The sequence below is a fragment of the Pelophylax lessonae genome (assembly GCF_965119305.1).
Source record: "Pelophylax lessonae genome assembly, chromosome: 1".
NCBI classification, from domain to species: domain Eukaryota; kingdom Metazoa; phylum Chordata; class Amphibia; order Anura; family Ranidae; genus Pelophylax; species Pelophylax lessonae.
The window spans coordinates 682,110,529-682,125,205 of NC_138768.1; the positions used below are offsets into that span (position 1 = coordinate 682,110,529).

The 14,677-nt window shown below is 45.5% G+C and overlaps 1 protein-coding gene across 3 annotated transcripts in view; it reads left to right on the top strand.

Annotated features, from left to right (window-relative positions):
- The window catches only part of FNIP2 (folliculin interacting protein 2), a 150,389-nt gene that overhangs the window by 127,348 nt on the left and 8,364 nt on the right, over positions 1-14,677 (top strand). For all 3 annotated transcript variants that reach the window (XM_082269043.1, XM_082269041.1, XM_082269042.1), the window contains 4 exons: positions 374-543; positions 871-2,140; positions 3,085-3,241; positions 13,407-13,607. In XM_082269043.1, the coding sequence (XP_082125169.1) occupies positions 374-543; positions 871-2,140; positions 3,085-3,241; positions 13,407-13,607 (1,798 nt within the window). The remainder of the gene's footprint in view (positions 1-373; positions 544-870; positions 2,141-3,084; positions 3,242-13,406; positions 13,608-14,677) is intronic.

The following is a 14,677-nucleotide window of genomic DNA, read 5'->3' on the forward strand; positions in this document are numbered from 1 at the left end:
CCCCTCTATGGAGTTGTAATACTTCTAACACTGCTTGTAACAAAACTGAGGACCTATAGCAGAGAAGGAGTATACCACCTGTTCTGTTCCAAGTTCTTTTTTCTGCCTAGTGTCCTACTCCTGTAGGGCGCAGTATAAGCCAATGGTTCAGGAATCCTGAAGAGCTGTCCATCAATGAACGCAAAGAAATAGATTTTACGGTAAGTCAAAAATTCCATTTTATTTTGCCGTCAATTGTGGCTGTATAGAACCTTCTATGATTGCACCATCTCACCAAGTTTTTAGATTTATAAGATTAATGTGTGTGCTGCCATTTTCTTTGTTTTCTTTAAAATGTGGAAGAACCCACTTTTTTTTTTTTTTCCTTTTTTAGGTTTTTTGCAGCACTTCTCACTGCAGTTTTAACTTACCACTTGGCATGGGTTCCCACTGTGATGCCTAATGACCATCCTCCTATAAGGTCTTTCAGTGAAAAGCACACGTCTCAGTCTGTCAGTCTGCTAGCCAAATCCCATCCGTATAATCCTCTTTGGGCACAACTTGGTGAGTATTGGTCACATAGAGGGCAAAAGGCATTTGTCATATTGACTCAGTGGGGTTGATTTACCAAAACTGGGAAGTACAAAATCTGGTTCAGCTGGGCTTTGTAGCCAATTCTAACTTTAGTGTGTTCAATTAAGCTTTAACAAAAGAAAATCCGGAAAGTTGATTCTATATATAGAGAGCTGCACTATATATTTTGCACTCTCCATTTTTAGTAATTCAACCCCACTGTTCTTTTTATGTTAACAAATATACCACTGTCTGCTACTATATTTTGTCAAATGTATTTTAAAAAAATACCAACATTTCATCTGTTTTGACCTATAGGAGACCTTTATGGGGCTATCGGATCACCAGTAAGAATGACTCGAACTGTTGTGGTTGGAAAACGCAAGGACTTAGTCCAGCGCATTCTCTACATCCTCACCTATTTCATCCGCTGCTCAGAACTACAGGAAAACCATTTGGTGAGGGACAGAGTCTTGAAGAGAGGCGAACAAGTGGTACAGGGCAGCAATGTCACAACCTCTCTGGAGAAGGGAGAAGTGGAAGAATCTGAATATGTGTTTGTGACTCTGAACAATGAATCTGCTCTGGTCTCTCCTTCACTACCTTCTAACACAGGCTCGGTGTGTCCTGTAAAAGCTAGTGGATCGGAGGCCTCTGACATTTTCCTAAAGAAGGTGAACAGCAAGGAAAATTCTCTTCAAGTAGAAAGTGACTACCAGGCACCATCAGGACAAACTAGCAATGAATCTGCAGCAATTAACGTCTGCTCTTGCAGAGAAAATACAACCCTAATTAAAGAAGCTAAAGTGGAAACTTTGGTTTCAGTCACAAGAACTCCAGTCTATAACACTGAAGACCTGCTTATTTCACAGCCTATAACATCCCAAGCTAAAGGAAAGCACTGGGCCAACAAATATAATGACATGGATACTTCAGTGAAACTGACGGACTGGGCAAAGGGAATTCTGTCTTCTGATAGAAAAGGTGAACCTTTTCCACCACAGAAGGTAACATTTAAAATGGGCTCTTCCCCCTCTCCAGACAGCGATTTGGAACTGTACAGAAAGGACCTGGAGGGAAATGTTCAATCACTGCGATCTGACTCCATACAGCCATCCTTGGCACCTAATCGCTCACTTGCTGCTCTCAGAAAAAAGATTTTGTGCTCACGAATTCCATCTTGTGAGGAAGGTTCCAGTATATTTGATGAATATTTTGTGGAGGGTAACGGTATTCAAACAAATACAGTAGACAGCCTTCCACCTCACCCCTTATTATCAGAAAAATGTTTTGCTTCTAGTGATTTATCTGCAGCTAACTGTACAGGTACAAGTATGGATAACAAGTTCCTGATTGATGCTGCACAGGCAAGGTCTGGTATATGCTCTGGTCAAACAGCCTCTTTAAATGTCCCCTGTGGGGATCAAGGCATAAGGACTGAAATCGGGGCAGAGGGAGACATCCCAAGGAATGAAAGTTGTGACAGTGCACTCGGCCAGAGTGATGAAGAAGCAAACATTGGTCAAATCACTTCAGAAAATTGGGACCTTGGTGATCATGATGCTGAAGTGGAACTTCCACTTCCCAGGTAAGGACAGTGTCGGAAAATTCCTGTTTTTATGTCTTATAAACAGCCCTCAATTTCCACTCGCATTAGGCGAGTGGAAATAAGCTGAGGATGAGTGTGGAGCAGGGGTGGACTGAGCCAGCGGGCAGGAAGGCAATTGTCCCTCAGGCCGCTCTGATGCCCTGACAAAAAGGCCGCACTGCTTCTGCCAGAAGTGATTAGCTCGGAAACTGTCGGGAGGAGAACCAGCCAGATCACACACAGAAAGAATCTCCCACTGTGACATAGCTTGGATCTGACACGCCAGCCGCAGTCAATGTCTGGCTTCCTCGACACCATACTGGTCCAATGCCAGGAAATGTAATCAGTGTGCTGTCTATCATAGGAGGTGGTCCAGGAGGTGGGACTTTGACAGCAACCGGTGTTTCAGATCCCAGCTGTGTCACAGCGGGAGGTCCTCTCTCTCTGTTATCTGGCTGACTCTCCTCCTGATTCCTCCCTTTTGTCCCCAATGCATTGATGGGCACTTGTGATGCTGTATTTATGGGGACTGGTGAAGTTGTATTGATGGGCACTAATGGCCACTGATCATGTTAATATTGTTAAAGTTGCTGTTAATTTTTGTAACTTAATTCTGCATAAACGTTTACCTTGTCATTTCATGAGAATTTACGAGGATGTGTTTAATTGCCAGGTTTTTTTTTTTTGCGTAACTAAAAATAAACGGAAGTTAGAAGCTTATTGGCTACCATGCACAGCTGCACCAGATTTTGCACTCCAGTTTTAGTAAATCAGCCACTAGTTTTCTTTGTGCTATAGGGCTTATCTGTCTATGCGTTTTTTATATGTAGTGGTTTTACATTTTTGTAATGCAAAGAGTGTTTATACGTAGCAAGTATGTGTTGGCTATTTTTTTTTTTGTTTATTGAAATTTAGAGTGCTTTTGTTCAATTTGTATTCCTTAGGTCAGACATCATCAGCAATCCAAGTGTGAAGAACTTTGGGCGGTCTCTATTTGGAGGTTACTGTTCCACATACATGCCAGACTTGGTGCTTCATGGGATTGCCAGTGCTGAAAAACTGAAGCAGTGCCTGACAGCCAGTCTGGCACACTCAACACTAGTATGTTCTTTTTATACTAAACTGGTATTATGGGGGGACTTGTTTGGATTTGTCAATTTCTTGCAATGCTTGACAGGTCGAGGTCTAGACAGCTAATATTTCCTGAGATCCTGGGATAGGCTGATTTTTAAAAGGGAAAGCTCTATAGTCAGAAGCACGCTGTAAACTGTGTAAATGAGGGATGCTGCATCCACGGTCTGTTCGATCATACAATGTGAAGTAGAGATAATGAACACTGTAGCTCTATAATAACTGGAGTGCAAAAACTCCAGTTATTGCTGTTATGTACACTAGAGTTTTGAAATGTAATAGTGTTGTCAGATAATGCGGACATTAAAGTAACATTAAACCTTTGGGGTTTTTTTTCCCTTTAAAATACCAAGCCTTTCCTACTTACCTGCTCTCTGTAACAGTGTTGCACAGGGAAGCCCAGATCCTCCCCCTCTGGACTCTTTTTAACCTTTTAAAGGTCCTCCTCTCCTCTTTAACCTTTTGTAAAGGTTAAAAATATTGAAGCTTATTTGATAACCTAGTAACATCAACCAATCCGATGTCAGTTTTAGTGATTTTTTTTTTTTTTATTGGAGCTACACATATCTTGTAGATGGTACATGCCAGAAATTCAGGGAATATAGAGGACATCCTTGCAAAATATTGTTTTACAAGTCCTGGAGGGAAGCTTGTTGACATTTCCATGCACATTGGTAATTCTGGGAAACAAGAGGTTGTATGGGCATCCATTATACAGTAGTTAAACTAAGGTTCCAGCAAAACCTTTTTTTCTTTCATCGACGGATACAGCTCCTGATCTTCTTAAACATTGGGTTATACTGCCCCCCCCTACAGGAGTAGGACACTAGGCAGAAAAAAAAAGTCTTGCTACTCCTATGGACAGTCCCAGGGGGTATACTTCCTCTCTCTGCTATAGGTACTCAGTTTTTTTTTTTTTTCCTGCTTCGTCAGGAGTAAGGTTCCTTGCTGGCATCTCCTGGTCCTGGCCATTTTCTCTTTTTTAAAAAAAATGTTTTTTTTCCTGCCAGATCTACAATCAACTGCCGGACTAGGCGATGGGCTGGATAATCTAAGCTAGATCCAGTCTGGCCAGCGAGCGCACGCAGACCTCAGCTCCGCACTAGGTCGGCTGCGACATTGCCCCACCTAACGGGGCTGGCCTGCGACTTAAACTCCTCGTCAGGTCGCATATGACCGGGTCTCCACCCGAGTCGCAGCGCTCCTCCTGGCAGACAGCCCCTCCCCCATTTCAATGGCGAGGGCTTCTGTCTGGAGCGGTGCCTGCCTGGTTCCTGGTATAGTGAGTAGCTGTCCCGCTTCTTCCCCTGGATCGTTTTGGGGTGGACGTGGGCCCCTCCATGGGATGGTCGGACCCCCTCCTTCCCGTCAGGAACCCCCCCTTCGTCTGGTTTGTGTAGCCCAGCGGCCATTTTGCAGTGGTTTGCCATTGAAAATAGCGGCGGCAATGGCAGTGGAGCCCTCTGAGCTCTGATTTTCGGCGATGGGAGCCCCTCCTCATCCCTGGTGCTGACTTTTGGATCCTTTCATTTCCTGATTGCCGCTTGTTCAGTGCAGATTCTCCTGGTGGCTGCGGTGCCTGGTTTCTGCGTGGTGGGAGTCTTGTGGGGTCCTCCCTCTCTACTGAGAATCGATTGGTGCTCTGTGACTGTGTGACTGGTGGTGGTGCCAGAGCGGGGGGTTGTCCCTTTAGCAGTGTTTTACACTTTTACACTTTTTTGTGGTGTCCCCCTAACTCATGGAGTCTTTTGGGGCACATCTCCCCTCCTGGTTCCCTTCCTGGGGCTGCAGGGCCCTCCGGGTCCCATCCATCTATCGATGCAGTGACGGTGGTCCTGGAGTCCCTTGTGTACCAGGTGGAGGTGGTTTTTGGGCGACGGGTTGGCATAAAGCTCCCCCCGCCTTCCCCTGCCTCATCTGTCTCCTCAGATCTTGACTCTAAATCGGCTGCTGCGGACGTGGGTCACCCTGCTGGGTCCGCGACCACGAGCCCTGAATCCTTAGTGAGGATGATTCCTCCACTTCTGCAACCACACATGAAAAGGCGTTGGTGAACGCACTGATTATATCTGTGCTTGAGACTTAAGGTTGGAGGAGGCGGCTGCGACGGAGGCGCAGAATCCCTTTGGCACTCACAAACCGTCCAGAACTGCAAATGTGTTCCCTTTCCCCTCATAGTTTGACAGAATTGTCACTACAGAGTGGGGATGACCAAAGCGCCCCCCTGGGATCCCTAAGCGAGTTGCTAGGCGATACCCCTATGAGGAGTCCCTTAAGGAGTGGACTGTTCCACCGGTGGTGGACCCTCCGGTTTCGAGATTAAACAAGGCAACAGATTCCGGTTGAAGAGGTCCCCGGCCTTTAGGACCTGGCTGACAGGAAGGCGGAGTCTGTGGCCCGCATTTTGTACATTCTGGCTGGTTTGGCACTGAGGCTGATATTTACCATTGCCGTAGTGTCTCAGACTTTCAGCGAATGGGCTAAGCTTTTGCGCCGTGACCTAGAGGGGGGAGTAGCTCCCCCCTGCCTTTGCTGAGTTGATGGACCAGCTGGTCCAGGGGCTGCAGTTTATCTGTGATGCCTCTTTGGATGCGGCTCCCCTAGTGCTCGGCTCTTGTTTCGGCAATTGTCCTTCGGCGTGTCTTTTGGCTCAAATGCTGGTCTGCGGACCAGACTTCTAAAACGGTCTGACTGATCTTCCCTTTCAAGGAGATCGCCTGTTTGGTGCTACCCTGGATGACATCATTAAAGGTCTCATGGGGGGGGGGGGGGGGTGGGGGAGTACCTTTTCTTCCGCAGGCTGCGAAGGGCAAGGCCCTCACAATCGACTGACAAGGGATCGAAGCAAACTTGGTCTGGCAAGTCGAGGACGGGCTTTTCCAGACCTGGGGAAAGGCCCCTTTAGCAGGAAGGTATGCCCTTCACCCGTATCTGGGGTGGGGGGGCGTCTTCGCTGGTTCCTAGGCCCATGGACTTCCCTGGTACAAGATAAGTGGGTACACGAGGTCATACGGACCAGCTACAAGATCAAGTTTCGTTCTTGCCCTCCGATGAGGTTCTTCCTTCCAATGTGTGACTGTCCCCGGTTTGCATACAGGCCCTTTTTGGGGCGGAGTAAGACCTTCTTTTTTTTTTTTTTAACATCAAAGGGTGATTGTCCTGGTTTCGACATTGGAACATTTTTCAGGGGTTTTACTCAAACCTGTTTACAGTCCCCAGGAAGGAAGGCAAGGTGCGTCCAATTCTGGACCTCAAGGCCCGGAACTGCTTTGTGCAGGTGCAGAAGTTCAGATTGGAGTCCCATTTACACTGTGGTGGCTTCCCTGCATCAGGGGGATTTTCTTGCCTCCATCGACATCAACTCTTACCTTCACATTCCAATATGTGCCGGTCACCAGCGCTTTGCCGCGGGAGAGGAGCATTATCTGTTTGTGGCCTTACCCTTTGGTCTTGCCTCCACTTCTCGGGTCTTTACTAAAGTGTTGGCCCCAGTGCTTACATTGTTATGCTAATAGGGGATTGTGGTACTGGGCTACTTGGACGACCCCCTTCTGCGAGCGGTGTCTCCTACTGCTCTGGTGGAAAACCTGGAAATCGCCAAACGACCTTTGAGATAGTTTTGCTGGATTCAGAATTTTAAGAAGTCTGCTGTGTTCCGCCCACAAAGCTGGACTATCTGTGTCGGACTCTGGACACAGCCTTAGTCAGAGTGCTCCTTCCTCTGGACAAACTCCAGAAACTGCAGGCTGCAATTCGTCTCCTGCTATCCAGCAGATGGTCTTCCCATGGGACTTGCATGCGGGTGCTGGGCCTGATGGTGTCTACCTTCGAGGCAGTTTTATTTGCACCGTTCCATACGAGGTCCCTGCAGGGGAGATTATGGCCAAATGGGACCAGAATCTGCAGTCTCTGGAAAATTGGATCTGACTGAGCCGGGGAACGAAAGAGTCCCTGATATGGTGGCTTTGTTCTCTGGCGCTTCCGCTGGGCAAGTCCTTCTTCCCCTTGTTTTGGATAGTGGTCACCACTGATTCCAGCCTGGCTGGGGAGGCGTCCTCGGCAAAAATTCTGCTGGGGGGATCTGGACGCTGAAAGAGTTCAGACTACTGATCAATGTCTTGGAACTCTGAGTGATCAGACTGTGCCTGGAACATTGGACGGATCATCTTCAGGGATGTCCTGTGTGCATCCACTCCGACAATGCTATGGCTTATGTCGATCACCAGGGGGGCACAAGAAGTGTTCTGGCAGCTCTTGAGGTAGCCGGCATTCTAAGGTGGGCAGAATGGTTTGTTCCAGGCGGATTACTTCAGTCGGCAGGCGTTGGACCAAGGGAAGTGGTCCTTTCATCTGGAGGGGTTTCATCAGTTGTGTCTCCAGTGGGGCATCCCCGAGGTTGAACTGTTGGCAACTCGGCTCAACAGGTGCAGAGGTTTGTGGCTCAGTCACGGGATCCTCTGGCGGAGGTGCGCTGATGGTCCCATGGGTTCAGTATCGTCTGATTTAAGCCTTTCCCCCCCCCCCTCTGAAGCTGCTGCCAATCCTTCTATGCATGATGGATGCAGAAGGGATTCCGATCATCATAATGGCCCTGGACTGGCCTTGCTAGGCTTGTTATGCCAATCTGGTGCGGCTGGTCACCAACGTTCCTTGGAAGCTTCCACTCAGGGAGGATCTGCTGTCCCAAGGGCCAATCTTCCATCCTGCTTTAGTCGCTTGATTTGACGGCTTGGCTATTGAACGCCAGGTGTGGATGGATAAAGGTTTTTGTCGGTGATTCCAACGCTGTTAGAAGCTAGGAAATCTACTTCCAGGAAGATCTACCATTGTACGTAGAAGACTTGCATTGCGCGGTGTACCTCTCTTGTGGTTGATTCTTGCTTTTTTTCGGTGGCTCGGATCTTGACCTTCCTAAAACGGGGGGTTGAGCAGAAACTGGCATTGAGTACTATCAAGGGTCAGGTCAGCCTTAGTGGTCTTCTTTCAACGGTCCTTGGCCACATGCTCCCTGGTATGTACTTCTTCAGGGGGTTAGGCACTTGACCCCTCCAGTGCGGTCTCTGTTACTGCCTTGGAACCTCAATTTGGTGCTTTGTCTTCCAGAAGCCTCATTTTGAGAATCTTCAGGAGATTCCCTTGCTTAAGCTGTCCCAGAAGGTGCCCTTTTTGGTGGCTATCACCTATGCGCGCAGCATGTCAAAAAATTGGTGGCGTTATCCTGTCGTTCACCTTGGTGGTTCACAGAGATGAGGTTTTTTGCCTCTGCCATTCCTTTCTCAGGTTGTCTCTGATTTTCATTTGAACGAAGACATTGTGTTCCCAGGCCATAACATTTGATGAAAATTGCTTTTCTTGCCTTGGATGATGTCTGGGAAATTACGGTGCACCTGGCAGCTATGGAGTCTTTTAGGAAATCAGGGTCACTATTTGTGCTCACTGATGGGCCTCGCAAAGTGTTGTACGCTTCCTCTGCGACCATTTCCAGCTTAATTAGACAGGCTGTGGTTTTTCCATCCAGGGTCAGGTTCCTTTTCCCTTGTCAAGGCGCATTTTACTCGGGGGCTCAGTGCCCCCTGGGCCTTCCGTCATCAGGCGTTGGTGACGTAGGTTTGCAAGGCCGCCTCCTGGTCATTGGTGTACAGGTTTACAAAGTTCAATAAAGTGGATGTGTTGGCATCTGTGGATGCTTCCTTTTGGCCGCAAAGTTTTTGCAGGCTGCTGTTTAGAGAACCTCCTTTTTTATGGTGTATTTTTTTTTTTTTTTTTCATTTTTTTTCCCAGTTGTTTTGGTTTAGCTCCTTTTTACCTGGTTGGCTATAGATAGATAGCCTCGAGAGTTTCTTTTTTGCTGTTCCCACCCCTCATGTTTAACACCGCTTTGGGATGTCCCTATGGTTAAGAAGATCAGGAGCTGTGTCCGTCAATGAATAAAAGAGAAAATGTGATTTTTTGACTTACTGTAAAATCCATTTCTCTGCTGTTCATTGATGGACACAGCACCCACCCATCTGTGGATTAGTAATTCTGATACTGCTTGTAACAAAACTGAGGACCTATAGCAGAGAGGGGGAGTATACCCCCTGGGGCTGCCCATAGGCGTAGCCAGACTTTTTTTTTTTTTTTTTTTTCCCCTACCTAGGGTAAGTCAAAAATCCAGTTTTTTGGTTTATGGACAAGATGGTGAAGGGCTAAATGTCTCTCAGATTTTTTTTTTTTTTAAGCAGTTTCTGTAGCCATTAGGGAAAACATCCTCATTTCCAGTATGTTTTTTAAGGTAGGGAAGGCTGGCAGCATTTGGAAGATTTCTATTACTATTTCTGTCCCTGGTGGGGAGAGTTACTTGATTTTTCTGTGGTCACCAGGACAAACTGGTGAACTTTCCTCAAAAGGGATGTGGATGCCTGTAAAAACCCGAACATGTCTCCCTCCCCTGTCTACCCAAAAGCGCAAGACCTGCTTTGGCTGGAGATCGGCATTACCATTTCATAAACAGATGGTGCTTGTAACAGGTCATAATAGAGAGGTGGGAAGCCTGTGTACTACACATTGTGTTCTAAGCACATGTTAATTAAATATCCTAATCGTACAGTGCAAGGCACAGGCAGATTATTCCTACACCATGGTTTATATGCATGCAGCTTCAGATGATTGGACACTGTCAAGGCTTTAGAGGATGCACCCCTCCTAGGTGCCATCCCAGTATCCTACCCCACTGTGTGAGTCCCTTTCTCCTTGACAGAGAAACTCACCCTTAGCTTAACTAATTTATTATAAATCCATCAAAAAAAACTCTCTAACACCTTGGGAGCCGTACCCTGACCCCATGCTGTGGGGGTGACCTGTACTGGTGCTTTGGACACTCTCCTTGGCACCTGATGCAACGTGGTCAGTGGCAGGGTGCTGTACAGATCCAGGGTCATAGTCCATCATTTTGGTACCCAGTCCCTGAAGACCCTTTTTAGGGGTATGGGCAAAGTCTGGACTTTATTTACTGTCAAGCATTGTGGACAGGTAAGACAGGGTCACCCTGTATCTGACTGTTAATAAATAGGTTATAGTTGAAATGTATTCACCTCAGTGTAAAACTTGGAGCTAAAATTTTGCCACATGGCAGGTGTACGACCGGGGTTGCATCACACCACTGATTGCCACTTCTACCTAGAGCCCTTAAAAGGTATTCTGGCACTTCCTCCCACCTTTTCACCACAAGGATTCAATACCGGACGGTCTCCACCTGAGTTACCGCATATTACTTACGGACATGCTTACTCTATATTCTGCACCCTATTCCATAAGTACCTCACAGGGGAATAACCTCACTTGTAGCTATGCCAGAGACCAGGTGAAAGGGAGCCAATCCAAAACTGCTGGTTATAACCGGATTTGATTTTAATTCTGATTCTTGCTCCATTTCAGCCAAGGAACAAGCAGCCTATTTGGCTAAAGTGGAATTCTCTGTATCTGTCACATTTTTTAAACAGATTATGGTATTAACAGCCATCTTTGTCCTGAGCTCAAAAATGCCAACACCCTTTTCCCCGACCGGTGTCTGTTCCTGATATTTCAGTCCTTGAGAACCCAGAAGGAAATATTAGAGGAAGCCAGAAGATTTTCTTCCCCAGATTGAAGGAGGGGCTTCACGCAACAGGCTTGATAACATTGAAAATCGCATTGAAGCTGTCCTTTAAAAGCCTTGACATTGTGCAGGCTGTCTCTCCTGTGTCTCGTCATGCTCCTTTGGGTACAGAGACCTATAAAACCTTTCCTTTTCATGAACAGATTGTATTTAGGAGTGACCCAGTCGTCGGACTACAGTTTCACACCTCCCCCCTCCAAAATCCTGTTCAATGGGGGTTTTTTTTTTTTTTTCATCAGCAATAGGGCACTTGGGTCCTAGAGAATACACCCATTTATATAACAAATGGTGCACTATCCCTTTAAAAGTGAATGAAATGAAATGTCCATAAATCTAAAATGCCAAAGTCAAACTCAAAAAATGGACCAAGGGAATAGGCCCTTCATCTGGATGTCTTCAATCATAGCCTCCAGATTCAACAACCAACTGCCTTGATATTTCCCTGGTCTTCATTCAGGCTAATTTACGCCTTCCCTCAAAGCCTACCTTGTCCGCTCCAGAAAATAAATCGAGAAAGGAAAGCCGTTTTTCTAATTGTACCAAACTGACTCACAAAAACCTGCTACACAGATATACTTGGACTTCTAGCATACAATCACTGGCCTCTTCCGAACAGGCCAAATCTGCTAGCTCAAGGCTCTCTGTTCTATCCTTCTGTTTTCTGGTTAGAACGGCTTGGCTGTGTTTTTAAAAGGATAGAGGGGTTTTGGAGTCTGTGATTCCTGCCATTCTAAAAGAAAGAAAAGCCTCTTCCAGAAAAATATCACCTTCTCCTTCCTTTTTTTTTTTTTTTGTTAGCCTTGCGTCATTTCCAGAGATTACTTTGTACCTCACATCCTGGCCTTCTACAACAAGATCTTTATCAGAAGTTGGCCTTAAAAGTGTTTCTAATGCTCCCCCAGCCCCCTTCTTATACTTAATAAAAAGGGTGAGTCAGCGCTTTAAATATAAAAACCACAAACGGCTGCTTGCAAAAAAGTGCAAAATATACATGCACCGAATAGTTAAATACAAATGTTGCAGCGCTCAGAAATAACATTAAAGTGCAAAAGTTTTATATGTAGTATCCCATTGTAGGGATAATAAGTACAACAAAACAGCTGAAAAAGTTCATTCAGGTGCTAATATAAATTGTCCCAGTGCTGTAATAAGCAATAATGATCAACATGTGTAAATGTGTCCTCCACCATATAGGTAAATTTCAAACTCCTCAGAGCCAAATGCTGTATAAGTTATAGGACAGCAATAAGGTATGTATCCATAGAGCTCCTAATCCTGGAAAGCCTGGAAGTCTGAAGATAACAATACAGAGATTCTCCTCCAACAGAGTAGATTGCTCAACATGCCACATAAAGGAGTTTGAATAATAAAAAAGGCTCATGGTGTAGTACAAAGATGATGAAAATATTTATTAAAAGGTGTATATAAAATACTGACAAGTCAGTACAGTATAAATGGATAAAATACAATGATAAAAAGACTTGCATCAAAAGCCACCACTTCAAAATCAGAATGATGGCTGGACCTTAGGCGTATAGTGGTAGCTCTACGGCCGTTTTGCGTCAAACGCGTCATCCGGAGCTCCTGAAAACATGCAAAAAATAAAAATGCCACATAACCTACAAATAACTAAATTCTTTATTTATAAGGTATGCACTCACATTAAAATACAGTAGTTAAAAACTCTCTGCATTTGTCCCCTACTGCCTCAAAGACTGATAACTAAGCGATCAGAGACCGCTGTTTGCTTGGTTCTTGGTCTTCAGTGTGTAGAGAGCCAATGACTCAGTCACCAGCTCTCTGCTCTGCCCTACCAGGGCTCACTGGTGTACTGGACTGTGTAGGGGGTGAGAGCGGCTGGATCAGGATCTGTGGCTCGCTGAAAGGCTGAGCAAGCTGCTGCTCCAGGTATCTAGGTAGATCCCAACTTAAAACTTCTGCTGATGGAGTTTTTGGCCACACGGTTCTCACATGAGCTTTGAGGTGTTCGGTTTGCCCTATTGTCACCCACCCTTGCTATTTATTGCTTGGGAATGTCTCATGATTTATGAATATTCTGCCTGTGTCATGTCGATTTCAGATAGAGGAGTTTTGACTTGCCTGTAAATTCCATATCTTTGAGTACAGGATACAGGCCATTATACCTTCATTTCCTTGGTTTACTCTCCGTTGCTTGCTACAAAACAGAAGGCTCACAGACTGGCAAAGCTTTGGAGGACGTGCTCCCTGGTTCCTCCTCAGTCTCCAATCACCTGAAGGTACACCCTCATAATACATGGTGTATGAATATTCTGCCTGTGTCCTGTACTGGTACTCCAGGATATGGAATTTACAGGTAAGCTAAAACACTTTTCAGGATTATTAAATTGTGGGTTAAATATGCATGTTTGACGTCGCCCCACAATTTGTGGTTGCTTGAAAAATCACTGACCCATAGGCAATGCATGAATAAAATGTGTAATGTGTGTGTTGTGTTTTTTTTTTTTTCATTGTTTTTAGCACCCTGTGTTGGATGAACCTCTTGCAGAAGCTGTGTGTATTGTGGCAGATACAGATCGATGGAGTGTCCAGGTTGTCAGCAGCCAGAAGACCACTGTGGACAACACCAAACTTGGCACAGATGCATTGGTGTCTAATCAAGTGTGCAACTTACTTCAGACCATCTTACACTTGTATAAACTAAAAACCCCGCCTTTATTTGTAAGTATCTGACAATTTTAAATAGCATTATGCAGTAGAGTGGAAGCTGTATAACCTCCTGTGTTTTTTAGAGTCATGTTTTTTTCTTTATTTGCAATTTTTTATTATCTTGTTTCAAGCTTGTCTGTCCTGTCATGAGTTCTGCTCGTTTCCATCAGGTATGGTTTGGTTCTCTGCCCTTTCAGCTAAGGTTTTTACAATAGTCATGCAAGGCTTTGACTCAGATTAGCCAGTTTTTTGCTCACTCTCTCCCATGCCTTTTTCAGCAGGCTCTATATCTGAATTACCTGCTTCCTTAAGCCTACTACACACGGGCTAAATGTCTGATGGCCTCAGCCAGCTCAATAGAAACTGGCCAACATTCAGCCTGTATGGACTGCAGCCGGTCCAACAGAAGCCTTCTGACTTCAGTGGAAGGGGCATGACCGAAAAAGATCTGCTGATCGGCTCCCGATCAGTTCTCTCAGCCAATGGTTGGAAGCGCTGACTGAAGTGTTCTGGTGGGGGGGAGCTGGACCCCCTGTGATAACACATTAACACATAGGGGAGATTGCTAAACATCATAGTACAGCGTCTCCTCCTGAGCTGTCAATTTTTTTTCCTTCAGCCCTGCTGGGTTGAACAAAAAAAATAACTAGTAGTGTGTACCAGGCTTTAGCAGCTTCTAACCCATAGGCTGCAGTGACTCGTATTTGAGTCACTCAAGTTATTATTTGATTGAGCGTACCCTCTGAGAAGTCGCAGTCTACTGCTATTACTCAAAAAGGAAGAAAAGTCTAACTCTATTCTTAAAAATGCCGGTCATGTGAACGTGCAGCTCCGGTTCCCCTGTGTCGGTGAACAAATGCTGTGTGGGTTAAGAGGAGAGAGCATTGAAAATAACTGAGCCATGGGTTACCTCATGGCTCCCGGAAATTTACACCCTTTTTTGAGCACTCCATTTTACAAGGAAACCGGAACTGTGGAATCAATTAAAGGGCCTGGGGTAAAATGGAAGCATACATATCTTTTGTATACAGGATAGGTAGGAGGGAAAATTTTTAAGAATAGTTAGTGGTTAGGCTTTACTT